We start from the raw sequence: 27,478 nt of genomic DNA, 5'->3' as shown, positions 1-27,478 counted from the left end.
CCCCCTACAGGTCACACTGACGCTTCCCAATAGAGGGCGCTCTCCGCCCATTCGCTCCTCGGTGGCTCAGGCTTTACGCTATTGACGGGTTACCTAGGCAACGCACTCGGCCATGGGTGTATAAAGAACACGTTTAGATTTCTATTGCGCCTCAGTAAAAGGCAAATGAGGATTGAGGCGCAACGGTACAGCGCCTGTGACAATGTGTGCGCGTCCCCGCTAGGCCTCGCCCCCTCTCTCTCCGTGACTTGCGCGTCGCCGCGGCCCCGCCCCTCCTGTGTTTGTCACCCGACAGCGCGGCAAAGAGACTGCCAGAGACACCGAGAGGGACGTGTGAGAGACTCGGAGACCTTCAGTCACTCACAGACAGAGGCGGGGGTCGGACAGCTGAAGAACTGCTGCTGCTGCTTCACCCAAGTGCTGACACTCACACAGGAGAGACACACAGAGACACAGAGAGACACAGAGAGACAGACAGAGACTCACAGGCAACATGAACCCGAGCTGCGCCAGGTGCGGCAAGATCGTGTATCCTACTGAGAAAGTCAACTGTCTGGACAAGGTAATGTGGGGCCAATGCTGCAGCTCCCCCTGTATCTCCCCCTGTATCTCCCTCTGTATATACCTCTGTCTCCATATATATATACCCCTATATACCTCTATATAAATACCCCCTGTATATACCTCTCTCTCTCTCTCTCTCTCTCTCTCTCTCTATAACTAAATACCCCCTGTATATACCTCTCTCTCTCTCTCTCTCTCTCTCTATATATCTAAATACCCCCTGTATATACCTCTCTCTCTATATATACCCTCTCTTTCTCTATATACCCTCTCTCTCTCTCTCTCTCTCTCTCTCTCTCTCTCTCTCTCTCTCTCTATATATATATATACCTCCCATATATATCCCTGTATAAACCTCTGTGTGTCTCTCTCTCTCTCTCTCTCTCTCTCTCTCTCTCTCTCTCTCTCTCTCTCTATATATATACCTCCTATATATCACCCTGTATATACCCCTGTCTCACCTTCCCCCCCCTCTCTATATACCCCTGTATATACTTCTCTCTCCCCCCCTATATATACCTCTATATAAATACCGTGTATATACCTCTCTCCCCCTGTAAATACCCCTGTCAGTCCCACCTTTCCCATCTATATACCCCTGTATATCACCCTGTCTATACCCCTGTCAGTCCCACCTTCCCCCTGTGCTGTCACCCAACATCTCACTGCCGCACTCTCTCACCATCTATTACACCTACTGTTCCCGCCCCCATCTGCCATGCTGCTCGCCCGAGCACCCACACACACATCAATCTCCCCTGGGACAGTGGGGCTCATTTATAAACACTGGGCAAATTTGCACCTGGGCAGTAACCCATAGCAACCAATCAGTAATAAGCTCTTTTCAACCCACTGTAGGTTGAACACTGGAAGCAATCACCTGACTGGTTGCCATGGGTTACTGCCCAGGTGCAAATTTGCCCAGTGTTTATAAAGTGTCTCTAGCAGCTCTTCCCTTTTGTACCTAAATGCCCCCACCCTTCCTCTTTCTTACTCCTCTCCCATAGGGACACTTGCACCTCTGCTAATTGTGCTCTCATCCCACTCATTGAGTGCAACTACTCTGTGTGCGACTAGAAGTTTCTGGGCCCCGCTGTAAAATCACTTAAAGAGGTTGTTCCTCTTTAAATGAACTGTTAGTATGATGTACAGAGGGATATTCTGAGACGATTTCTAATTGGTTTTCATTTTTTATTATTTGTGGCTTTTGACTTATTTAGCTTTTTATTCAGCAGCTCTCCAGTTTGCAATTGCAGCTATCTGGTTGCCAGGGTCCAAATCCCCCTAGCAACCATGCACTGATTTGAATAAGAGACTGGAATATGAATAGGAGAGGCCTGAATAGAAAGATGAGGAATAAAAATAGTAATAACAATAGCATTGGTAGCCTTACAGAGCTTTCACATTTTAGATGGGGTCAGTGACCCCCGTTTGAAAGCTGGAAAGAGTCAGAAGAAGAAGGCAAATAATTAAAAAATAAACAATGAAGACCAACTGAAAAGTTGCCTAGATTTGGCCATACTATTATCAACTAGAATCCCCTTACACCTCCTGGGCCCTTAGCAGTGTCACCCTGTAGTTACACCCTTGCTTGCAAATCTATTGCAACCCGCCCAAAAAAAGGGAACATATCCAAATATCAGTTGCTTCCGTTGCCTGTGCCAGCACCGCTTCAGCTGATGTTGTACTATAGCTCCCAGCACCCCCCCAGGAACTCCACCTGTTTTATAGTCACCGTATGTATCAACACTGGATCCCAATATAATCACACAATTCAGCTGTATAACTTTGGCAATATTGTAACCCAACCCCGAAACTGTGCTTCAATGTTACAGGAAATATATCGAAATGTAAAAACTTGCCCTATTAGCAGCATCTCTAGCGCCATTCCTTTTCCATGCAGATGAATGGGGATGTGGTTAGATGACTTACCATGATGCATTAAAATTGGGGAAGGCCACAGCTATTACTAACTGTCAGATTACTGTGACCAGATCCATAGAGGTCAGATATGTAAGACCCAATGGACTGTCTGTCTGTTCGTAATCTGCGTAAGTTTTACATGCAACATTGTATATATATTTGTGTGTATGTATATGTAATATATATATATATATATATATATATATATATATATATATATATATATATATATATATATATATATATATATATATATATATATATATATTATAATCCATGCCTATACTACTGGTGAAATGTATCATTGCAATGGTTCATAGTGGTGTCACATGACTGGTGAAACGTATGGATTATAAAATGTAGTGAAATACATCAGTGAGATTTAAATACATGGCAATAATAATAATGTATTATTCTATTGTAATATTAGAAGCCACTTTGCAGTTTAATAGAGCTTGGCCCATGGCTTTGTGCTTGGTGACTTCTAATATCCTCATTTAATAACCGGTTCGGAATTATCCTAGGTAGATAGATGGATACATTGATTTGATGTGCTGCTGGGGGACCCCCTAACTTGCCTATATCACCCCTTCCCAGCTCAAATACTTTGAGTAGGGTTGCCACCTGGCTGTTATTTTACGGGCCTGGTCGGTAAAAATGATGTTTGAGCCCAATGTTATTAATAGGGAAAAAATATAAATATATAGGAAGGCCAGTGATATGATCCCAATGTTATTAATAGGGAATAAAGATAAATATATAGGAAGGTCAGTGATCCCAATGTTATTAATAGGGAATAAAGATAAATATATAGGAAGGCCAGTGATCCCAATGTTATTAATGGGGAATAAAGATAAATATATAGGAAGGTCAGTGATCCCAATGTTAATAGGGAATAAAGATAAATATATCGGAAGGCCAATGATCCCAATGTTATTAATAGGGAATAAAGATAGATATATAGGAAGGTCAGTGATCCCAATGTTATTAATAGGGAATAAAGATAAATATATAGGAAGGTCAGTGATCCCAGTGTTATTAATAGGGAATAAAGATAAATATATAGGAAGGTCAGTGATCCCAATGTTATTAATAGGGAATAAAGATAAATATATAGGAAGGTCAGTGATCCCAATGTTATTAATAGGGAATAAAGATAAATATATAGGAAGGTATTTTTCTCCAGAAAAGGTGGCAACCCTAACTAGGAGGCACCCTGGTACCTTTCATGTCAGTTGAGTGGCAGATACTTTATGGCTAGATGAACTAATAAAGAAAAGCACCCCTAGATATTCCAGAATTATTTAGCAGGGGGTGCCCCTTATGTCAGTTACTGCAAACGCAAAGTTATTGAGCTGACTTTTGCCTTAAAGTAACTCATCCAATTGTTTACCCAAGTAAGTGTTAAAGCCTGTCTGGAAAACGAATCCATAAAACTGAATACGGCTGAAATGCCATGTTTTCTATAGTGAACTTATTGCACGAGGCTAAAGTTTGAGCTTGTCAATAGCAGCAATGATCCAGGACATCAAACTTGTCACAGGGGGTCACCATCTTGGAAAGTGTCTGTGACTTGCACATGCTCAGTGGGCTCTGATTGGCTGTTGAGAAGCTAAGCTTAGGGCTCGTCACTAATTATCCAGCAGAAAATGACCTTCCCTGGCTGTAATATAAGCTGATGCTACAGGTTTGCTGATTATTCAATTCTGATGCTAATTGCACTGGTTTCTGTGCTGCCATGTAGTAATTATGTGTATTAATTACTAATCAGCCTTATATTGTGACATTTCTATTCTATGTGTACTGTATATTGTGAGTGGCTCCCTAAGCTCGGTAAGTGACGGCAGCACAGAGCATGTGAATCAGTGAATCAGCAGAAAAGAAGATGGGGAGCTACTGGGGCATCTTTGGAGACACAGATCTTTACTGCTAAAGGCTGTGGTTGCCTTGGGCTGGTACAGAAGCACAAAACATAATGTACAACAAATTTAAGCCTACTTATTTAGTTAAGCTTTAGTTCTCCTTTAACACATGCTTGGGTAAATAACTGGGTCCTGTATAAAATATAATTCATAGGAGTCTCTTGGTGATCCACTCCATTTGGACAGAACCATTTGTATCACATTCCCACGTAGCCTGGGTTTATTACAGAGGAGCAGCAATTCAGGCACAAATGAAGAATGATTTTATTGGGGGGACACGGTATTTATACATCTCTAGAATCCTATGAAATAGATCCCATGCCTGTAGAGTGTATGTATAGATTCTGTACGGCTTAGGGTAAGGCCACACGAGGAGATTCGGGGAGATTTTGTCACCTGGCGACTAATCGCCTCGTCTTTTGAGCGACTATCTCCCCGAACTGCCTCACCGTTTTTTCCCCATTTGTTGCAATGAAAAGGCGACTTTTTATTGCAACCTATGGGGAAAAACGCTGAGCCAGTTCGGGGAGATAGTCGCTCAAAAGACGAGGCGATTAGTCGCAGGCGACAAAAGCTCCCTGAATCTCCTCGTGTGGACTAGCCCTTAGGGTTTATCCTTGATAAAGGCCGAAACGTTGGATGCACGAGTGATGGATTAATAAAAATTCTTTGACACAAGATTTTTGGAGTGCGGGTCCCTCTATAAGCATTATACAATTAAGATTGACATATATATATATATATATATATATATATATATATATATATATATATATATATATATATATATATATATTTATGTGTGTGTTTGTTGTATAGAATATAGAATGATGCAAACTGCTGTTATAATGCCACGGGGACGCCATTGAAATGGTTGAGCCGAATACAAAGCAAAGAGGAATGCCTTATAGCTGCTGCTGATTGATATTTCGGGGAGGTAGTGTTCCTTTATGTGCATGTAAGCGGCACCTTTGATAACAATGTGAACGAGTCACACCCCTCTTTTTCTTTCTCTCTCTCTCCTGCGCTTTATTGTCCCTTTAGTGCTGGTCTTGTATCGTACCCCTTGTGGTGGGTGGTGCCCAGTCTCTGTGCCATGTTGCAGCCAAATCTTGAGTAGTGTTCCCCTTCATGCCTGTAGATTTGTTCCTAGTGCCCCCCTCCCATTCAATCCGCCATGTATGCGGAAGTCCATCAGTCCTGCCATCTACTGCACAACATTATTTTCCCAAGATTAACTCCTCGTCTCCCTCCTTGTTTTAACGTCTTGTGTCCATGCTCTGGAATTCATTCCACCCCTCCTTCTCCGAATACAACGACTGAAACATAACGTCCTCCTCAGGCAGGGCAATAAGCTAAGGAATGCCGACACCTCTGACTGGTTAGGGACCCCTAAAAGCTGCCAACAGACCGATTCAGCAGCTTATTGGCCATGTGTTTGGGGCTATCCAACGGGCTTCCCTGATTGATATATGGGCGAAAGTCGGGCAGATCTCAATCGGGCAGGTTAAAAAATCGCGGCCGCATCTATGCATGTATCCGACCGTCTGTATCGGATCCATTATGATCCGATTGTTAGACCCTATGGCCCGCGATCAGATCAATTGGATATCGTCCGCTTTAATGTGGGCATATCGGGGAGAGATCCGCTCATTCGGTGCCAAACGAGCGTATCTCTACGTCTATGGCGTGCATGTAAAATCCTTTACTCTAATGTAACAATATACAAAGGTCAGTCTGGGGGTGGTAGAGGAAATGGTTAATAGTGCTGAGAGACCCCACCCTGCCTGAGTTTGACCCCTGAAGTTCATTTTCCCAGGGCTTAAAAATCTTAATAGAAACTCTTTCCCCCCCCCACTCCCCTCCTCTGCTAAATGGTCTCTTTTGTGCAGTGGCTTCCGCTCTGAGTGTCTGTCGTTGTGCAAACGTCTGTGTGTCTGTGCATGGCTGTCAGTGTGTCCAGTGCTTTCTGCAGTATTTTGCTTCCCCAGCACAAGCATTTGTACGTATCCCTGAAGACATGACAAACATCTGGGAGGCTCTTTCCAGCATGTCGGGGCCCTGTTCCTCCCCGTGTAACCATGGATTCCTCTCTAAGTCAGTGTGAGAATTCACATCACTTTTCCTCCTCATTAAGCTCAGGCTTCCGCCCCAACTGGCCTTGTTTTCTAGTTCCTTGAGTCTTGATACAGCCCCCTTTTTTTGTGCCTTACCAGCAAGGGTGGAGATTGCTATAGATGGAGCAAGAGCTGACGCTCTCTGCCAGCACATTAACTGTCACAACATCAACTTCCTTCATTGCAGCAGCATGGTTTCTTCTTTTTCCCTCGCTGCTACTTTTATTACTAGTCTAGTAGTGACACCCTGGTGGAGGGTTAGGGCTCATCTTTCTATTTGCAGAATAGATTGAATGAATTCTATCCGTTTTAGCCATTTTCCACTATCACTCTTATCCGGCATCTAAATGACTCCAGCAGAAGGTCTCTTATGCCTGGCGACTGATACCTGGAATAAAGGATTCTCTCAGGTTCTGAAGTAGAGGTTGCCCAGCTCCTTAATGTGTTGGCCTTTTATTTATAGTTTTTGAATTATGTGCCTTCTTCTTCTTCTGACTCTTTCCAGCTTTCAAATGGGGGTCACTGACCCCATCTAGAAAGCAAATGCTCTGTAAGGCTACAAATCTACTTTTTATTACGGAACTTTCCTCTCCTATTCATATTCCAGTCTCTTATTCAAATCAGTGCATTATTGCTAGGGTATTTTGGACCCTAGCAACCAGATGGTGGAAATAGCAAACCGGAGAGCTGTTGAATAAAAAAATAACCTAAAAACCACAAATAATAAAAAATAAATAAAACCAATTGCAAATTGTCTCAGAATATCACTCTCTACATCAGTGTTCCATAGCCAGTGGCTCAGGAGTAACATGTTGCTCCCAATGGCCTCAAAGCAGGTGCCTTATTTTAAATTGCAGGCTTGGAGGCAAGTTTTAATTGCATAAAAACTAATTATACTGTAAAGTAGAGCCTCCTGTAGGCTGCCAGTCCACATAGGGTCTACAAAATAGCCAATCAAAGCCCCTATTTGGCACCCCCAAGTCTTTCATCATGCTTGTGTTGCTCACCATCTTTTTTTTACATTTGAATGTGGCTCACGGGGTAAGAAAAGTTTGGAGACCCCTGCTCTTCATCATACTAAAAGTTCATTTAGAAGTGAACAACCCCTTTAAGGTCTGGCCACAGGATCAGATTCGGGGAGATTAGTCGCCACCAGCGACAAATCTCCTCTTCTTCGCGACAATCTTCCCGAACTGGCTTCACCTCCGCCTAAAATGAAAATTGTCTGCAGCAATACACATGCGGCACTTCGTTTTCTGAAGTCGCCCAAAGCTTCCTCATGAGGCCAATTTGGGCGACTTAGGAAAACGAATCGCCATGTATGGATTGCCGCAGGCGATTTTTATTTTAGCCTGGCGGAAGGCAGTTTGGGAGATTGTCGCCCCGAAGAAGAGGAGATTTGTCGCTGGGGCGAATTATCTCCATGAATCTACTCGAGTGGCCAGACCCTAAAGTGGGAATGTGGGTGCTTTGAACAAGAATACAGGTTCTACAGGTTCCTCATCTCACCTTGATAGTGTATCTGCTAGTGGATAGTTTTCAAGTCCCACTATAGAGCAAGAAAACCTCCAGGCTATTTTGCATTCTTTGCAGTTCCGATTATTCCAGTCGGAAAGCTTTGGGAGAGAGAACAATGGCTTTTGTAGGCAAGGCAGAATCTGCACTCAATTGATATAATTAGATATTTTGACAACATTTGTTGTCTTATCTCGTATACCTTTCTGAAGTTTACAAACACCTTTATAGAATCAGTGGACTGTAATCAAACATTCCTTTGTGTGTGTGTGTGTGTTTAATAAATACAAGGAGAAATAATGGAAGGTTTAGCGAGACTTTGTTTTGACAATGGTTGAACGATCTCTGTGCAGGTGACTCATTGGTGTCCTTCCTTGTAGTAGGGTCATGTTTCACCGTAAAGCTCTCTCTTTGCCGGTTCATTCATTTCTATGAGACGCATGCATTTTTATCGTTGGCAGTAGCCTTGGCATAATTGTGCCACATGAGATCAGGTGAATTTATGCAACCGCTCATGTCAAATACAAATTCATTGGTGCTAAAGGTAATATAAATATTTATCATGTTTGGTGTGAGTGCGTTTTTTCCTGGTCCTGGTACAATTACTGGCAGTTTATGATCTTCCAGCTGACGGACTGCAATTCCCAGCATCCCTCATGCCCCGACAAGGGAGATCTAATCTATATTTAGGTAACTTGACTCTCACTGGGCCTCAGGCTTCTAACCTACTCCCCTCCCCCCGGGCATTGTGTAATTTATCTACCTTATTCATTAACATAGCTGCACACCTATGGGGGTAGGTTTACCTGGGCCTCGCTTATCTGCTGCTCCTCTGCCCAAGGTATTCAGTGTAACCTATCTTGTTTATTAATTAACAAAGGTACACACCTGTTTCCCTGAGCTGCCTAATATCACCCTGCCCCTATCTCATGGGATAAAGTGTACCCCTTTTTAGCTTTTGCTTTGCATTATGGGCAAAGGAATGGAATTTAGATTGGTGCCTGGGCACACAATAATGCTGGGTGAACCAAACAGAGAACAGTTTTGTGATGTTTATGGTTAGGGCTTAAAGCGTTCAGAGTAGGTGGGGGTTTAACATATATTTAATCTATCAACAATAGTAATTTACTAGAGATGCATCATCAAAGGGGTTGTGCAGGCTAATGAAAGACTATAATTACTAGCAACTTTCCAATGCACATTCGCCCTACCGATAGCCGTATCTCTCTCCTCCCCTTCTGTACTGCTGGTTCTGGCTAATGGAAAAAAAAAAAAATAAATAATGGATAGCACACCCGATTTGAAAAGCAAATGAATTTATTACAAAAAAGAAAAAATTATCCAAAAATAATATACAGAGAAATGAAAAAATAAGCTGAACCCAACGCGTTTCGACCTTAAGGGTCTTCCTCAGGGGCACAAAATAAACAAAAAATCAAAAAATGCTGCCTTGTTGATTTTTTGTTTGTTTTGTTTAGTTTGTGCCCCTGAGGAAGACCCTTAAGGTTGAAACGCGTTGGGCTCACCTTATTTTTTCATTTCCATGGGCGTTGCTTCACATGCAGTTTCCATGCGACTACAGAGAAAAGGGAATAATGGCCAGTGCAGCTAATGTGACCAAGGTTAGGATATGGGGCAGCTCCCCGCTGGCATTTAGTCAGGTCACATGGTGTGTGTGTGAAGGCAATCGACTGTCTGGCAGTTTGATCGGCCAACTAGTAGCACCTCCTGGTCAGATTTCAACCAGTTTGATCTGAATCATGGTGAATTGCAGACCATTCTGGAGCAAAATAGTCCCGAAACTACAGGTATGGGCCGTCTCCCATAGACTCCATTTAATACAAATAATCCACATTTTTAAACCTGATTTTTCTATGGAATAATAAAACAGTAGCCTGTACTTGATCCCAACTGAGATATAATTAATCCTTATTGGAAGCCTATTTGCTTCATTTAACGTTTAAATGTTTTTCTTGTAGACTTAGGGTCAGGGCACACAGGCAGATTTATGGAGATTAGTTGTCAGGCGACTAATCTCCCCGAACTGCCTTCCCGCCCGCTAAAATGTAAATTGCCGGCGGGATGACACTTGGCGCGATTCGTTTTCAGAAGTTGCCCGAAGTTTTGAGGCAAAAATGTAAATCGCCGGCGGGGAGGCAGTTTGGGGAGATTAGTTCCCCCGAAGAAGAGTTTTGTCGCTGGGCACCCTGAATAAAGCACTGCGTATCTTGACAGCGCTATATAAATAAATGATGATGATGATGATGATCTGCCTGTGTGCCCTGACCCTTAAGGTATGAAGATCCAAACTTCGGAAAGATCCATTATCCCCTGGTCCAGAGCATTCTGGATAACAGGTCCCATACCTGAACCAGGAAATAAGCAGCATTGAAGCATCTTTTCAGGGCTACTCCTAGGTATAACTCTTATAGAAAATAGGGGTGTATTGTTTGTTGATTCATGGAGCACCCCTTTTAAGTGCAAGCAATATCCGACAGGTAGTGTCTCGCATAGTCTTCTTGTCTGGTGCCCTTACATAGACCCGAGACAGCCAGAGGCATTTACTGTTCTGCACAATCACTAGTGATAATTGTACACCATGAATAGGAGAACACGTTGGTCCCCTTAGAAACAATAAATAGCAGCTCAGATAATAGCCGATAATTTGCGAAAAGTCAGCTTTAACCGTGGTTAGAAAAGTCACGCGGAACAGCCACATTCTCATTGGCTCTCGCACAATATTTGGCAAATTGTGCAGCTCAAGAGATAAAGGAGTGTTTGAATTGGAGTGTCAAAAAGAGACACCCTGAAAAGAAACCCTTTGTCATGGGGAGGGAAGCAAGCTTGATGGTTTATACCACATGGAGTAGTGCTAGTCAAGGGATATATTGCCTATATTACTGTAGCTGGACCCCCCTGGGACCCTCTCATTTCTGTCTCTATCTGTCTGAATTGCTTCGTATGTGAGAAAAGGAAATTGCTTCAGCCGCTTTCTGTTAAATGCCCTGCGTTCTTGCTAAACACTTTAGAAATGTAGTGACCTGGCCGGGACCATCCCACCGCCACTTCTCTGGGGGATATTTTGGTATCTGTTGCCTTTAAAAAGAAGCTCTCTATAATGACTGCTATTATGATTTTACCTTCCTATTCACTCTTTCCCTTTGTTCTTCCCTTTCCACTGGTGACATAACTAAGTACCAACCATTTACAGTGAGTATCAAACCCCCAAATTACCTTCCTGCAATTTACTCTTCTTAAAGGGGGTGTTCGTACATTTTTTTTTTCAGTTCAGGTGGTTTCCGATTGTTCACCTGAAATAAAGACTTTTTTCCAATTACTTTCTATTTTCTATTTGTGACCGTTTTTATAATATTGAAGTGTTTTTCACCTTCTAAAGCGGCTCTGGGGAGGGGGGTCGCCGACTCTTTGACTGTTTTAAATTGATACATTTAGTTGATACATTTGTCCCTGCAGAGCAGAATCCCTGAGTTTCATTACAGGCAGCTGTTAGAATTGATACAATAGTTACTAATATTCCAGAAATGTATCAACTAATTGTATCAATTAAATGCACTAATTGTAGCAAACAGTTCAGATGCTCCCGGATCACTGAGCTGCCAGACGGAGACACTAGAGACCGAAACTTTAAACTTAAATTTTGGGAAAACCGTAAAAGATGGAATGCAATTGAAAAATCCTTTGTTTATGGTAATCTGAAAACAACTGAACTGAAAAAGTCGACAACGTACCAAAGAAGAAAGGAACTGCTAAAGAGAGTTAATATGTCGCACAATCTATAACAGATTGAGTGTGAATTAAATTGTATTTTGCTGGGAACTGAAAAAGTATTTGGAAGGTGAACAACCCCTTTAAAGGATCAGTAACATCAGTAGAACGAAAAAAAAAAAAAAAACCCCAGACAAATTAAGCTTTTAAAGTCTTTAGAAAAGGCTACGATCCATCATGCGGCGCTTGATTTCTCCTCCTTGGCTATCTCCTATAACAAAAGCAGGGAGGAGAAATCGAGCTCCGCACGATGGATCGCCTTTTCTGAAGAGGAGTGCAAGCAGAGTTTCGGTAAATTATTTCTTAATAAAGACTTGGCGACTTAAAAGTTTAATTTGTCTTTGTGGGGTTTTTTTCGCTCTAAACTAACATTTTTTTTTTAAATTGATGTTACTGGTCCTTTAAGGCCCTTTCTGATCTCTGTCTATTTCAGCCGAACCTCTTACTGTTAATTATATTATTGTTCCCATCATATACCCCCCCGAGTTAGATCAGATTCCGAAGGAATCCTCAGTTGAACTAATTTATGCAGATTCGTTGTTGGGGTTGTTCTATTGCAGATGATACTCGGCACTTCTGTTTTGCCGCTCACAGGACTGCAGAACTTATGTGAGCATTTTATTGAAATAAAACGATAAATGATAAACCTTCTGCATCAAGCTCTCGCCAAGCACAATGAGCCCTGTAGTGCATTCACTATAATGGTTGTAGCCTACTCTGGGATTACAATGGGAAGGTTCACTATAATGGTTGTAGCCTACTCTGGGATTACAATGGGAAGGTTAAGAGGCCGCACATGCTATACATATGCACAGAGAACAATCTGTTAATGACACTATAAAACACAAGGCCTCCTTATCTTGATGTAGTCACCAACCACATGAAGTTCACAATGATAATAAAAGAGCGGCCAGTCCCTGTGGACTCTAGTTGTCAGTTTATAGCGCTGGGGCTGACACTGAATACTGAAGCACATGCTAATTGCAATACTGAGTGTCAATGACTTTTACTAAGTACCATGCACTTGTTTGTATGCTTCCCTTTATAACGGAGAGCTCTATCATAACAATATTGTGCCTCCCATTCCAAACACAGAGCCTTAGTGATGAGCCTCCTTGTGTAGAAAAAGCCAGAAACGGTTAAAGGGGTAGTTTTAGTATGTTATAGAGTTGCCCATTCTATGCAGCTTTTCATTTGGTCTTCATTATGTATTTTCTATAGTTTTTTTTAATTATTTGCCTTCTTCTTCTGACTTTTTCCAGCATTCAAATGGGGGTCACTGACCCCATGTAAAAAACAAATGCTCTGCAAGGCTACACATTTATTATAATTGCTTATTACTCATTTTCAGGCCCTCTCTATTGTTTTCCAGTCTCTTTATTATTATTATTAACATGTATTTATATAGCGCCAACATATTGCGTAGCACTGTAAAGTAAATGTGATTATACAACTAAATCACATGAATTCTATACATAGAACATATGGAGTTACATACATCACAATCAATACCGGTACAAAAGATGAGGAAGGTCCTATGCAGAAAGAGCTTACACTCTAAAGAAATCAGTGCATGGTTGCTAGTTTAATTTGTACCCTTGCAACCAGACTGCTGAAATTGCAAACTGGAGGGATGCTAAATAACTCAAAAACAACAAATAATAAAACATGAAAGCATATTATAAATAGTCTTAGAATGTCACTCTCGACATCATTTAAAGGTGAACAGCCCCTTAAAAGGAACATTTGACACCAGTGTTCATAAGCTAAATAAATAAGCCTTGCATTATTTTGGTTTTTTTTTTAAATTATTTTAATAAAAATCCATTACTTTATCAAATCATTGTAGTCAGCGTTATTACACTTACTCCTTGCTCCTCCCACCCTCTGGAATCAGGAGAGTGTAAAGATCATGTCTTGGTAATTCATTAGACAGGGCTTTTAACTGACGAAGAACATTTTCTTCCTCCAGAAATACCAAGGTGGTCTGAAAAGTAAAATGAAAGTGCTTTCAGTTTCACTGTTCTGCGTTGTTCAGTACAACATGTACCATGCATCTATTGAAGCTGGATGCAAGTGATTTAATAAAACTTGACACCGGAACAAGATGGCATCATGGTAATCCTGAAAATTTACCTGCTGGGGTAGAAGGAAAGCCACTAGAATTGCATTGATTTTCTCCTTTAAATACCAACAAATTGAAATAACACATTTGATGCCTTAATACTAGTCAAGGGACAAAAACAGACATAAAGGAAAGGCACAGTCCAGGCCTGCTTCTTCACAAGAGCACCGGTACCTTTATAAGGCCAATATCCCCTTGTGAGTGGGGTATATATATATATATATATATATATATATATATATATATATATATATATATATATATATATATATATATATATATATATATATATATATATATATATATAATAGCAGAAAGGATACTCAATTTTTGACCGAGCACCCGGCTGAGTGAGATGTGAAGGAGTGCGGGTATTATTTGCAATAATCGTTATATATATATATATATATATATCTCCAGTCCTGTCTGGTGCACTCTCAACCGATAATACAGCTGCTTGGGTGCTGGTAAAAAGGTATCATACAATTCGAGCAGAAACCGTACTCCACGGACGTAATAAATAATAAACGCATTTTTTGCTTTTTATTGCAAAGTCCTTGGAGTGCGGTTTCTGCTTGAATTGTATGATACCTTTTTACCAGCACCCAAGCAGCTGTATTATCGGTTGAGAGTGCACCAGACAGGACTGGAGATATATATAACATTTATGTTAAGTCTAGGTAACTGTTCACATGACTATTTCCCCATCCCAGTAACCGTGGAATAACCTGTATGTGTATCTGTTCCTTTTTAGTTCTGGCACAAAGCATGCTTCCACTGTGAGATCTGCAAGATGACTCTGAACATGAAGAACTACAAGGGATATGACAAAAAACCATACTGCAATGCGTAAGTACAAACTGCCATATTAGCCAGTGTCTCTGCCCCATAATATGTTTAACTAGCACATGAACTTACTTTCATCCTCCAATCAATCACATGAGTTGCAAATCCAGCAGATCCAGTTGTGTATTTCTGATTAGTTATGATCTATTTTTTTTTTCTTTTTCATTGGTTAGTTTCCCTTTAAAAAACATTGGTTTAAAAGAAAACTATACCCCTGAACAATGTAGGTCTCTATAAAAAGATATTGCATAAAACCGCTCATATGTAAAACCCTGCTTTATGTAAATAAACCATTTTCATAATAATATACTTTTTTAGTAGTATATGGGTTATCATTAATAGAAAATTGGCATTTAAAAAAAACAAGGGCCATCCCCTGGGATCGCAGGATTCACGGTGCACACAAACATACCAAACAAACATAAATGTTAGGTCACAGGAGCCAATTAATATTTCATTTAATATGTCACTTAATATGATATAAACTACCTGTTGCTTAAATATTCATTATGGCGGTAAATTTTACCTTTTGATGTAGGCTTTCATTATGGTGTTGTTCGTGGTGCAAAATGCATAAGGCATTTTTTTGAGATTACCTTTTTTTTTTTTTAAAGGGGAACTCCACACAAACTTAAGCTTTTTGAAAAGTAAACCTCATTTCAAGCAACTTTGCAATATACATCCATTAAAAAATATGCAGACTTTTCATGATTTTTAATGGTTTGGAACAGTTCCCTAAGCCTAGCCCCCTGTTCTCCTGCTGATGTGTCTGACTACTTTGCTGAGCTGTCTGACTACTGTTACTTTGTATCAACAACCATCTGTCCTCAGCCTGCAGCCTCCAAACCCCACAATTCCCTGCACATGTGATTTCAATAAGGAAAGGAACATCCCAGTGCAATGCATTGTGGGTTATGTAGTTCCTGCATGCTGGCTGTAAGCTGTGGACAAGTTGTTATAATGTGTAACATCAGTGTTTAGTCCCTCCTTCCCTGCCAGGAATTCAAATGTTGCAGAAAGAGAAGAACTGTTACACAGCTGGATTTCAGCAAAGAAAATGGCATTAATTCAGACTTTTTGAAGCAACGGGTAACCGTGATGGGTATATTAGGGGTTTCTGTGTTATGTGGGACCTCTTTATCAAATTTTGGTTTGGATGTCAGAGTTCCCCTTTAAATAAATTCCATTTTTTAGCCTATATTGTTTGTAAGAGGGGTAGTTTGTGTGTCTTAAAACATTTGGATTATTTTAGTACTTCTAATACTGGAGTATGTCCAACACACCCAGTTTCCATCAGACCTTTGTTTCCACCATAAGTCTATGTAATGCCTATACTAGTGATGTGTGGGCCAGCCCGATACCCGTGGGTCGGTGGGTTCGGGCCAACCTTGCTGCAATGTTTGCGGGTCACATGCAGGTTCTGGGTTCTGCCCAGATGGGGGCCCTGAAATGGTGGGCCCCCCAGTCCCCTGAGCCCCTTTTGTGACATCTTAGTCAGGTCTGCGCTATAAATAGAGGAGGGAAGTTGGGCAGGGTCGGGTCAGGTGCTGGTCGAGCTTTTATTGACCTGCACATCACTAATATCTACATCTAATTGTTGAGAGACTGTACTCTGGATTCCAGGTCCTCTCTTGTGCCCTGGAGGCTCAGACGGTCCACATACACAAATGCTATCCAGAATCTGAATTGTCCTCTGTCACACCTCCTTCTGTCTAGGCCTGCCCTTTGTATTGTCTATAAATAGCATGGGGCAATACTCTGTTGCCTTTTCGGCAGAGGTAGGACTATAAGCCCCATGGGAAAACAAGAGACTGCGAACTGAACCTTCTCCCTTCAGCTGAGAGTTCTGCTGCCGAGAAATGTCCCAACAGCCAGTACTTCCCCTTTAACACTTCTAAGCTCAACAACTCTCATTATTGTTTCAGGTTTTTTTTTAGGCAAAGAAAGCGGCTGTATAAGTGCTCTGATTGCAGAAGTTCTAGAAGTATATATATATATATATTTATATAGTAGTAGTGGGAGGCAGGAGTGGTGTAGGCAGCAGTTGCCTTGTGATATCTGTGCAGACCACTGAGCTGTGTGTAGGAGGGACTGCTCTTGTGGAACGGAAGAGCTTGCTTGTGTAAAATATCCATTCTTCTCTTAAAGGGCCAGCAGGAATCAGTAGTGTTAATAAAATGATATACCCGTTTGTACTGGACACGCTGCACACACTCTCCGACACAGGATTTCTGCTTAGAAATGCTAGATGTTGACATGTATAGTATAAGCTTTAGAAGAAATGTTTTCATTTGCTGGTGTTACTGGTTTTTCAGTCTGCCGCTGCAGTTTATTTAATGCGACGACGTCATCACGGCTGGGTTGTCTTTCTTTGCATGCTTTCTGCAGGGGCCTTGTAAGGAAAGGAGAGCAGGGCGGAGAGGTTAATGAACCGACAGATTCCAGACATTCCACAAACATGACACGACATCTCACACAGCTTATTGGGGTCAAAATCTGCTCCCGGGTCACTAAATTGTCCTGACTGAGACCTGTAGAATGTTTGCAGGCCCTATAAGGAAAGGGCATGCCAAATATCCATGGCTTGCAGGCATGCATAGTTCCCTTCAGATTCCCACTGTTCCCTCTTCTTCCCCACTCTTGTTTGTATATAGAAGAAAATGTATATACATATATATTCCTACTTCCTTATGCACATTTTCTTACCTGTATCTCTTGGTTCCACTACCTGATGGGTAAACCATATTGCTCTCTTCTATTGCACCGTCTGTAGCCTCTACACCTTCATTATGTCAAGCCATCTCCTGACTTGTCCCCATGTACAGCCACTCTTAAAGGGATACTGTCATGGTAAAAAAAATTTTTTCAAAATGAATCAGTTAATAGTGCTGCTCCAGCAGAATTCTGCACTGAAATCCATTTCTCAAAATAGCAAACAGATTTTTTTATATTCAATTTTGAAATCTGACATGGGGCTAGACATTTTGTCAATTTCCCAGCTGCCCCATGTCATGTGACTTGTGCCTGCACTTCAGGAGAGAAATGCTTTCTGGCAGGCTGCTGTTTTTCCTTCTCAATGTAACTGAATGTGTCTCAGTGAGACATGGGTTTTTACTATTGAGTGTTGTTCTTAGATCTACCAGGCAGCTGTTATCTTGTGTTAGGGAGCTGCTATCTGGTTACCTCCCATTGTTCTTTTGTTTGGCTGCTGTGGGGGAAAAGGGAGGGGGTGATATCACTCCAACTTGCAGTACAGCAGTAAAGAGTGATTGAAGTTTATCAGAGCACAAGTCACATGACTTGGGGCAGCTGGGAAATAGACAAAATGTCTAGCCCCATGTCAGATTTCAAAATTGAATATAAAAAAATCTGTTTGCTCTTTTGAGAAATGGATTTCAGTGCAGAATTCTGCTGGAGCAGCACTATTAACTGATTCATTTTGAAAAAAATGTTTTTTCCCATGACAGTATCCCTTTAACGACTAACCTATCGACCACTCTTAACGACTAACCTATCGACCACTCTTAACGACTAACCTATCGACCACTCTTAACGACTAACCTATCGACCACTCTTAACGACTAACCTATCGACCACTCTTAACGACTAACCTATCGACCACTCTTAACGACTAACGTATGGACCACTCTAACGACTAACGTATGGACCACTCTTAACGACTAACCTATCGACCACTCTTAACGACTAACGTATCGACCACTCTAACGACTGACGTATCGACCACTCTAACGACTAACGTGTCGACCACTCTTAACGACTAACGTATCGACCACTCTTAATGATTAACGTATCGACCACTCTTAACGACTAACGTATCGACCACTCTTAACGACTAACGTATCGACCACTCTTAACGACTAACGTATCGACCACTCTTAACGACTAACGTATCGACCACTCTTAACGACTAACGTATCGACCACTCTTAACGACTAACGTATCGACCACTCTTAACGACTAACGTATCGACCACTCTTAACGACTAACGTATCGACCACTCTTAACGACTAACGTATCGACCACTCTTAACGACTAACGTATCGACCACTCTTAACGACTAACGTATCGACTACTCTAACGACTAACGCATCGAACACTCTTAACGACTAACGCATCGAACACTCTTAACGACTAACGCATCGACCACTCTTATCGACTAACGTATCGACTACTCTATCAACTTACTTATCCACTACTCTATCGACTTACGTATCGACTACTCTATCGGCGAACGTTACAAAACCGGAAGGGGTGGAAAAAGACTTTCTGGTGAACGATCTGAAAATAACTGAATTGGAAAAAAAGTTCTGGAAAGTAAAAAACACTTACTGCTACTTTTTGCAATGCTTGCACGATGAGATCTGTCTGTCTGCACCCTATATCTCATGTCAGATGGGCTCATTTTTTAAACTATATTAATGCCCCTTAAGCTAAAAACCTTCTAGATGGCAAGTTCTCCTTGCCGTTCTTCGACCCATATTTCTCTCGCTACCTGCCTGCCTTGCTCACCGGATGTGCATCGCTTGTGGGCTGTGACTGGTGCAGTGACTAAGCATCCACTGTGCACAATTGCCTATAAATAGGCCTAAAAGTCTGGAGAGGATATGCTTGTGGTCACAAAGGAACCGCTCTCATACTGAAGCCTTGAAAGAGAAGCACTAACTTGTGGCCCGTTCTTGCTGCTCTCGCACATATACAAAGTAGGCACATGGGTGGTCTCTGCACCTACCGCAGAGTATCTCTCCCTTGAGCGTTAGGGGTACGTGATCATGTGCTGGGCTTGGGTGTATTATATGTGTCTTTAGCAGTGAACCGTTATTTTCCTCCCCCAGTGCCTTGCAGGGATTAAAAGGGATTTAACCCAGTTTCTTCTATTATTTGATTCGATTTTTAAAGGGATTCTGTCATGATTTTTATGATGTAGTTTTTATTTCTAAATAACACTGTTTACACTGCAAATAATTGACTCTACAATATAAAATGTCATTCCTGAACCAGAAAGTGTATTTAGTTGTAATATTGGTGTGTAGGTGCATCTCGGGTCATTTTGCCTGGTCATGTGATTTCAGAAAGAGTCAGCACTTTAGGATGGAACTGCTTTCTGGCAGGCTGTTGTTTCTCCTACTCAATGTAACTGAATGTGTCTCAGTGGGACCTGGATTTTACTATTGAGTGTTGTTCTTAGATCTACCAGGCAGCTGTTATCTTGTGTTAGGGAGCTGCTATCTGGTTACCTTCCCATTGTTCTGTTGTTTGGCTGCTGGGGGGAAAAGGGTGAAATCACTCCAACTTGCAGTACAGCAGTAAAGAGTGACTGAAGTTGATCAGGGAAATTGACAATATGTCTAGCCCCATGTCAGATTTCAAAATTAAATATAAAAAAAATCAGTTTGCTCTTTTGAGAAACGGATTTCAGTGCAGAATTGTGCTGGAGGTGCACTATTAACTGATGGGTTTAGAATTTTTTTTTTTTCCATTTTTTTTTTTTTTTACAATCCAGTAAAAATAATCAGGTTATTGGTGCTGCTTGCAACCAGAGGCCCAATGATTATGAGCTTATGATGCATGCCTAGGGAGAAATGACTAGAGGAAATTTACAATCTCACTGTTTCCTATACTCAAGCACTTTCTAGCACTAGGCAATCTCTGCCACTGTTAATCTGATTGTAAGACCCAGTTTGGGTTGTACAACACTGCGTAACTTGCAGCCGCTGCAAATACTGATAATGTTTCGTAGCCAGAAGCATTTGACATGTTGCAAGGATGGCTGATCTCCGAGCCCCAACTTAATGCCTTTACCGCAGTGTAGTAAAGCTCAGCAGCCGCTGAAAAACCAGCGGTGTTGTCCTTTCTGAGTGTCCTATATACTGCCTAGCAGCACAATTACAAAACTATAAATAAGGGAGGAAAGCCTGATACCCAGGGGAAAGCCATGCAGATGCGGGAAGAACAACTCTGTGGTTGGCTTTAGAAGGGTTAAATGAAATTGCACTATTGCAAATGCATCTGTAAGTCAGAGATCTCATACCGATAAAGTATTTTTAGAAGATTTATTGCTTCCTTTCAGCCATGGAAAAGCTGTGTAGCAGCAAATTGGGTGAGGTCAGAGATCCTTATCAACATAACTTACTATTTCTTTGCACCCTGGGCAGGTAAGGATTAGTTCTATAATATGTGCAAAGAGGACAAATGGATCTCTGAACACTAGCCCTCTTGGCTAAAACTTAGCTAAAATCACATGACCAATAGGTAGAATCGTTTTTGCCATATCACAGTACACACAAAGCAGCCAACACATGTACAAGATGAGGGAAATGTAGGTTATCTTCCAGATACGTATTATTCCTGTACTTTTCTATTTCAGTCATTACCCCAAGCAGTCTTTCACCACGGTGGCCGATACCCCAGAAAACCTTCGCCTGAGACAGCAAAGTGAGCTACAGAGCCAGGTAATGAGCTCCCTGCTCACAAAATATTATATTCTTGGCATTTTTCTCTGTGTATTATTTGGTACATACATGGGTATAAATGTGTGTCTCCTGAGTGCATAAGCACTATTGTTTCAGGCTGTGAAGGCATCAGGGGTATGTTTGGGTGTTCCAGTCTGACAGGGAGTGCCCAGTTGGAGAATTCCTGAAAGGTGGTTTGGAGTAGGTCTGGGATGCAGCAGGCTTGGGAGTACCTGTAGGGGAAGGTGGGAGCAGGCTGCAGCATACCTATAGGAGTAATGGGAGCAGACCTAGGGCTGCCTGTAGGGGTGGCAGTGGCCACCCCTACAGGCAGCCTCACTGTAAAGAGTGACTGAAGTTTATCAGAGCACAAGTCACATGACTGGGGACAGCTGGGAAACTGACAATATGTCTAGCCCCATGTCAGATTTCAAAATTAAATATAAAGAAAATCTGTTTGCTCCTTTGAGAAACAGATTTCATGGCAGAATTCTGCTAGAGCAGCTCAATTAACTGATACATTTTGGGGAAAAAAACATTTTTCTCATGACCGTATCATTTTCAACAAAAAAACAGCCATGTTGCTCCAATAGAAGAACCAGTTTTTTGCTAAAAGAAGCATCAGCCTTGGGTATCAGGCAAGTGATTAAATTCACTGGGTTTGGGGTGTCTTAACGCTTGGCACCCTCCAGGGGTTTTAACTTCCTTCTACTTTAGGGTATTTTTTTGAGTGGTACAGTATAGAGAGCAAAAATTACTCTGCTTCAAGGCCTGGGTTTCATTGTGGGTAATCCAAAGCAAAACAAAAATGATTAGCTGTGTGCATTTCAGTCCTTAGTTCTATGAGCTATAGATTTGCTGGTCCTCCATCCAAGGCCAAACAGTAAGTGCAAAGAAAAGAAAACAACATTTGCTTAGTTTTACATGTTTTTGTGACCGCTAGTTTACCCAAGGGTTCCATTGACTTATTTTGTCATATCAAAATCTTGCCTCCAAATATACTTTATGGTGGTGTATTTGTCAGCGCTGCACAATATGTCGGCGCTCTAAAAATACATAATAATAATAATAATAATTTGTCCCAATGTGTGGAATTAGGCAGCACTAATTTATGGCAAAGTATTTAAGAAGTTTGCGTTTTTTTAAAAACCACAAAATGATTATGGAACTCTGGGCAATGCATAATATTGTATTCAAGATTTTGTATATTTATTTATATTACATAGTTGATGCTCAACTCTGTAACAGCACATCATTCCCCTGTATTGCAAAAATATACAAAGTGCCAGGGTTATTGCATATGTAGCTTATCAATCTTATGATCATAATTTTGTAACTAAAAAACCCATCTTTGTAAATACACTCATCTGCATAAATTACTTGTATGATGGGACCAGGAAATGTGCATTGATCAATCTCTCTTCTTTTTCTCTATGTCTGTAGTTAATTTGGCCAGCCCAGTGGCACATACATTGTATTTTAGTATATTTTTATTTAGCCATGGAGTGCTCCCACAACCTTTCCCTTTTGCTTATTGTAAATGTATGAAAGAGCAATTATTGGTTGCTAACTGTGTATCTGTTCCTTTCCTATAATCACCAGGTCCGTTACAAGGAAGACTTTGAAAAGAATAAGGGCAAGGGATTCAGTGTAGTGGCTGACACCCCTGAACTGCAGAGGATTAAGAAAACCCAGGATCAGATCAGCAATGTGAGTGTTTCGGTTACAAGGATTCAAACGTTCAATCCGAGAGATTGGCACAATAATTCAATGGAAATGCAGAATGTAAAGCTTCTGTAAGGGGTAACATATCTAGAGGATATATAGAATACTGCAGGGAGCCCCACAATTACAGATTACAAGTTTAGAGTAACCACAGGAGTGTCATGCTCTCTACAACTATATCCAGTGTTTTCCAGCTGTTTAGCCATGTTGCATTTGGCTCTGTAACTCACAGGCATGCTAGAAAAATATTTACTGCCCCTCCCTCAACATAAGCAACATCTATGTGTTATTGTAAACATTTTGTGTACAAAGTGTGTGTGTGTTTCAGCTGTGTGCAGGCAGACACAGCTGTGATAGTGGCACAGGAATACAAGGACAGGTTGTTGTCCTATGGCGGAGAGCTCTTCCAATGCACAAGCAAGGGTTACCTTATAAAGGGGTAGAAGCGGGGTCACAACAAAGTGGAGCCCACAGTGGTTTGTTTTGTGTTCTCTTCAGTTATTTTTTCTAGTCCCTTAACTCTTCCTTTGTTTCTGTTCCTCATAGATTAAATATCATGAAGAATTCGATAAGGGCCGGATGGGGAACCCATTGGTGGACGGTGATGATTTTGACCGTCGAGGATCCGATGATGTTGCTAATTACCGTAGATCTTCACAGAGTTCACAGCAGCACCAACCCCCAGCCAGCAGCTCAGGTAACTGCAACAGGAGAGAGACACTTTTCTCTTCTCACATTTCCATTCACACAAACAGATACCTGTTGGTAGTGCTTCAGTGTCTCCAAGATGACCTTGGTATTTACGTTACTGCTTAATGAAGGGCATGCGAGAGACTAGGAGATTAATTATGCACTCTTTCACTTAAATAATTCATAATCATAAATACACAAGAATTGAAAATGGTAGCAAAAGCTCCAGCTGCTTCACCTGAGGGTAGAGCAACATGGGACATTTTTGTGGGTCAGACGTTACCTTCTAAATGGAAGATAAACCCATGTGAACTTTTGGTCAGTGGAAGTTTATGGAGAACACTGCCCTCCAGTGGCAACCGACATGTTGGACCTTTTTTCATCTGGAAATTATTGTGCAAGGGAGCGATTCCACAGTGATTATACGAAAGTGCCTTTTTTGTGTTGTAATAACTGTTCCAGCTTGGAGGATTTTAGTCTTTTTAATGTAATTATTCAGGGCCAGATGTATGCTGGTCATCAGGTTGTCATGGCTGAATTTGGGAAGCATATGGGCAGCAAGTGATGCTGGTCAATTCGGCATAAGACCTGACATAAATGTGCACCAGTCTCTCTGCAGAGGCTTATGTGGATTGGATCTGTGTGTATGTATACAAATGCACACAAACCCACACACACACACCAATAGACACAGATCCAATCTACACAAGCCTATATATATATATATATATATATATATATATATATATATATATATATATATATATATATATATATATATATATATATATATATATTATATATATATATATATATATATATATATATATATATATATATATATATATATATATTGTTTTACATATTTTATAGAATTTTATTTTCTCCCGTGTCCATTGCTCTTTGTTTCCTTCGGCATACATTATTCAAGATAACATTATGCTCTTTAAAAGCAGGTTTGTTTTCATGCCAACGATATTCTGCAAAGTGTGCCTAATTTAAAAACCTATACTGAGCAAGGCTTTCAGACACAAGGCTTTGCCTAATCTCTGCCTCTTTGTTGCTTTTCCTCCTTTAGCCTATCCACAGCATCCACCGCAACCAAAGTATGGCTACCAAGAACCCGCTGCTCCAGTGTCATCCCAACGCGGCCCCCCAGCAGGAGGGGTGAGTGCTGTTTTTTTGCACCAGTTATAGGCATATTGTATCCTGCTGCCCAATCCATCACTCACTCGTACTTTTGTTCCTCCTCAGAAGCGATACAGAGCTGTGTACGACTACAATGCAGCCGATGAAGATGAGGTGTCTTTCCAAGACGGCGACACCATCGTAAATGTTCAGCAGATTGACGACGGCTGGATGTACGGGACCGTGGAACGCACGGGGGACACGGGCATGCTTCCTGCAAATTACGTGGAAGCCATCTGACCTGGAGAGCCGGTCTCATCTCCTTCTCTCTCCCAAAATCATGAAGCATTCCAGTGCAGCCCTCTCCTGCGTATTTTGGGACGGATGGGCTCCATCTCTGTATTTCGGCAATCTCCTCATCCTCTCTGCTGCCCCATTGGCTGTAGAGCGGCTAATTACCTCTTGCTTCAATCTATTTTCCGAAGGGATCGAGTTGGGAAATATCTCTGTTCCCACAAGCAGTTTCCCCACTCCTGTAATGTCCGATTGACATTTCTCCCTATGCGCTTTGCACTGACATTGGCATATTATATATAATACATTGAAATAACATTTATTATATATAATGAAACTAAATCATCATAAAGTGGAGGCAAAGGGAACCAAATAATCCTGGATGTGTCAATCTCTCTCCATCCTTTCAAGCCAGAATTGCACAACGTATATTCAGGCAGCAGCTTCATTTAAAGGTATCGCTGCCCAATCTGCTCATCCTAAATACTCTTTCTACATATTTTTATTCTTCTTTTTCAATCCCCCCCACCCCTCCCACTTTATCCGGGTAAATAACACTTAGTTCTATTTACTATCAGAAGATTTAGGAATTTTAGTATTCAGAAAAGCTGTGATGACCTTGCTGTGACTGTGTGTGGCCCTTGTTACTGTAACCGGGGCCACACTCTACAGCACAGTCCAGCTCCAGAGTCATAGAAGCAGGACGGTATTGTGACAATCCCTCGGCAGAAATGAATGACTAAGGGAACCATGCGTGATTTAACGGTTTCGATTAATTTGATTATGATTATTAAACGGTTTCCTTTACCAGTGGGGGCCTCGTCGTCCCGCCCTGTGTCAGTCTCCTAGATACAGAGTAATCCTGTCATGGCATGTGCCATCCAATGACATTAACATCTACCCCAAAACATTAAAAAGAAAACCACAAAACAAAAAAAAATATATAAATAGGTAGGTAGATAGAGTAGTTAATTAGTAAACAACATACAAAAAAAAAACAGATTTAATTGTAATATTTTTACATTGGAGAATTTTCCCCGTGGTATATTTTATATATATATATTTTCTCTCCCATTTTTGTTAGTGCTTAAAAAAAAAAAAAAAAACAGTGAGGGTGTAGGGGGAAAATATGACACAAATGCTTTTTTTGGGAGTTGATGTCAGTAGTTTTATACATGTGTTGCCTATACCCTTTGCTTGTGACCTCCACCTTCTGCTGCCCATCACATTGTTAGGGCTGTTCCAGGCTGACCGCAATTCTAGCATCCCCTCCATGGCAAGCTCCGGGGGGTCCCTTCAGACCCCCATTGCCCAGCAAGTCCTGGGTACAATCGGTAGCTATGCCGTTTGCCTAAACTGTGCCAATGCATTGCCTAACATTTAGGCAGCTCAAAGTGCTTGTTGGCTATTTACAAGAGTCATAGGCGTATGCCGTGGTGCAGACAGCTCTTGTACATCGCTACAGTTGCAGATGCCTTATGTGTCCGAGTTTTCGCCGTCTCTCTGTGCCAATCCCCAGCTCCTGAACTAACACTGCCCATGCAAACAGTCTCCTGCTGGCACTACCCATAGCATACATATTGCTTATGTTTTTCCCAGCATGCAGTTGGTACAGGGAAAGAAATTCCCTTTTGGGAGTATGAGGGCAAAGTTTATTGGGCATAGCAAACATTTCTGGTATCAGCAGTACCTGGAGCTGCCATGTTGCTTATTCATGGGCACCATAATCAGCAGGTGCTTTCCTTATAGGCCACTATTGCACGTCTGGGTACATTCTGCCCATTGGCTACTTCTCGACACCGCAAGGTTTAACACAAAATACTGTCTTTATGTTTTTGAGCAGGTGTATTGCCCTTCTGGAATATGCAGACACCTGTTCTGTTCTAGATACAGGGACTATGCTTAGATCTGTCACCGGTTGAGGTTGAACCACTACTACTCTAAAGCTGTCCATAGATGTTCAGATTTTTAAAAGATCTTTTCGTTATCATAAGACCAAGCTCCTCTTGAAACGACCGTTTAAATGTACATTTAAACTATCGTTTCAAGAGGAGCTTGGTCTTACGATTTGTCAACTAAAAATACCGTTTCAAGCGATGTTGTCTGGTTGAAGCCGGGAAAACTGAGGGGAGCTGCCTGCTTGGCCCTGCAAACAATTGGACAATAGATTTCACTGTGACCAATGAAAAGTTTCTAACCTGGCCCATCAATTTTATGACCGATGTAGGACGAAAAATCGTTAGATGCACGATCGTTCAATTCCCACTAACCTCGGGACAGATCTGTCAGATCACACAAGAACTGGTCGTTCGGGAAAGAAAAATCTTAAGTCTATGACCAGTTTAAGGGGGTTATTTATCAAAATCCGAACAT

At 41.4% G+C, this 27,478-nt stretch overlaps 1 protein-coding gene and 1 long non-coding RNA gene across 2 annotated transcripts; one reads left to right on the top strand and one right to left on the bottom strand.

The window, feature by feature from the left end:
- Positions 1 to 306: 306 nt before the first annotated feature.
- Positions 307 to 26,103, top strand: lasp1.L (LIM and SH3 protein 1 L homeolog). The gene is given in 7 exon segments (NM_001087193.1): positions 307 to 562; positions 14,707 to 14,801; positions 21,184 to 21,268; positions 22,871 to 22,978; positions 23,540 to 23,690; positions 24,762 to 24,850; positions 24,938 to 26,103. Coding segments are annotated over 7 exon segments (771 nt in total). The 5' UTR covers positions 307 to 493; the 3' UTR covers positions 25,112 to 26,103.
- LOC121398314 lies at positions 13,728 to 19,480 on the bottom strand. Its single transcript, XR_005964238.1, has 3 exons — positions 19,149 to 19,480; positions 16,985 to 17,190; positions 13,728 to 13,814 (listed from the first exon to the last, which is right to left on the bottom strand). It is a non-coding gene; the product is annotated as an uncharacterized LOC121398314 (long non-coding RNA).
- Positions 26,104 to 27,478: the final 1,375 nt, after the last annotated feature.

The sequence above is a fragment of the Xenopus laevis genome, chromosome 9_10L (assembly GCF_017654675.1).
Source record: "Xenopus laevis strain J_2021 chromosome 9_10L, Xenopus_laevis_v10.1, whole genome shotgun sequence".
Classification (NCBI taxonomy): Eukaryota; Metazoa; Chordata; class Amphibia; order Anura; family Pipidae; genus Xenopus; species Xenopus laevis.
Note: the sequence above shows the minus strand (reverse complement) of the source record. Positions and strands in the feature narration are given on the sequence as shown.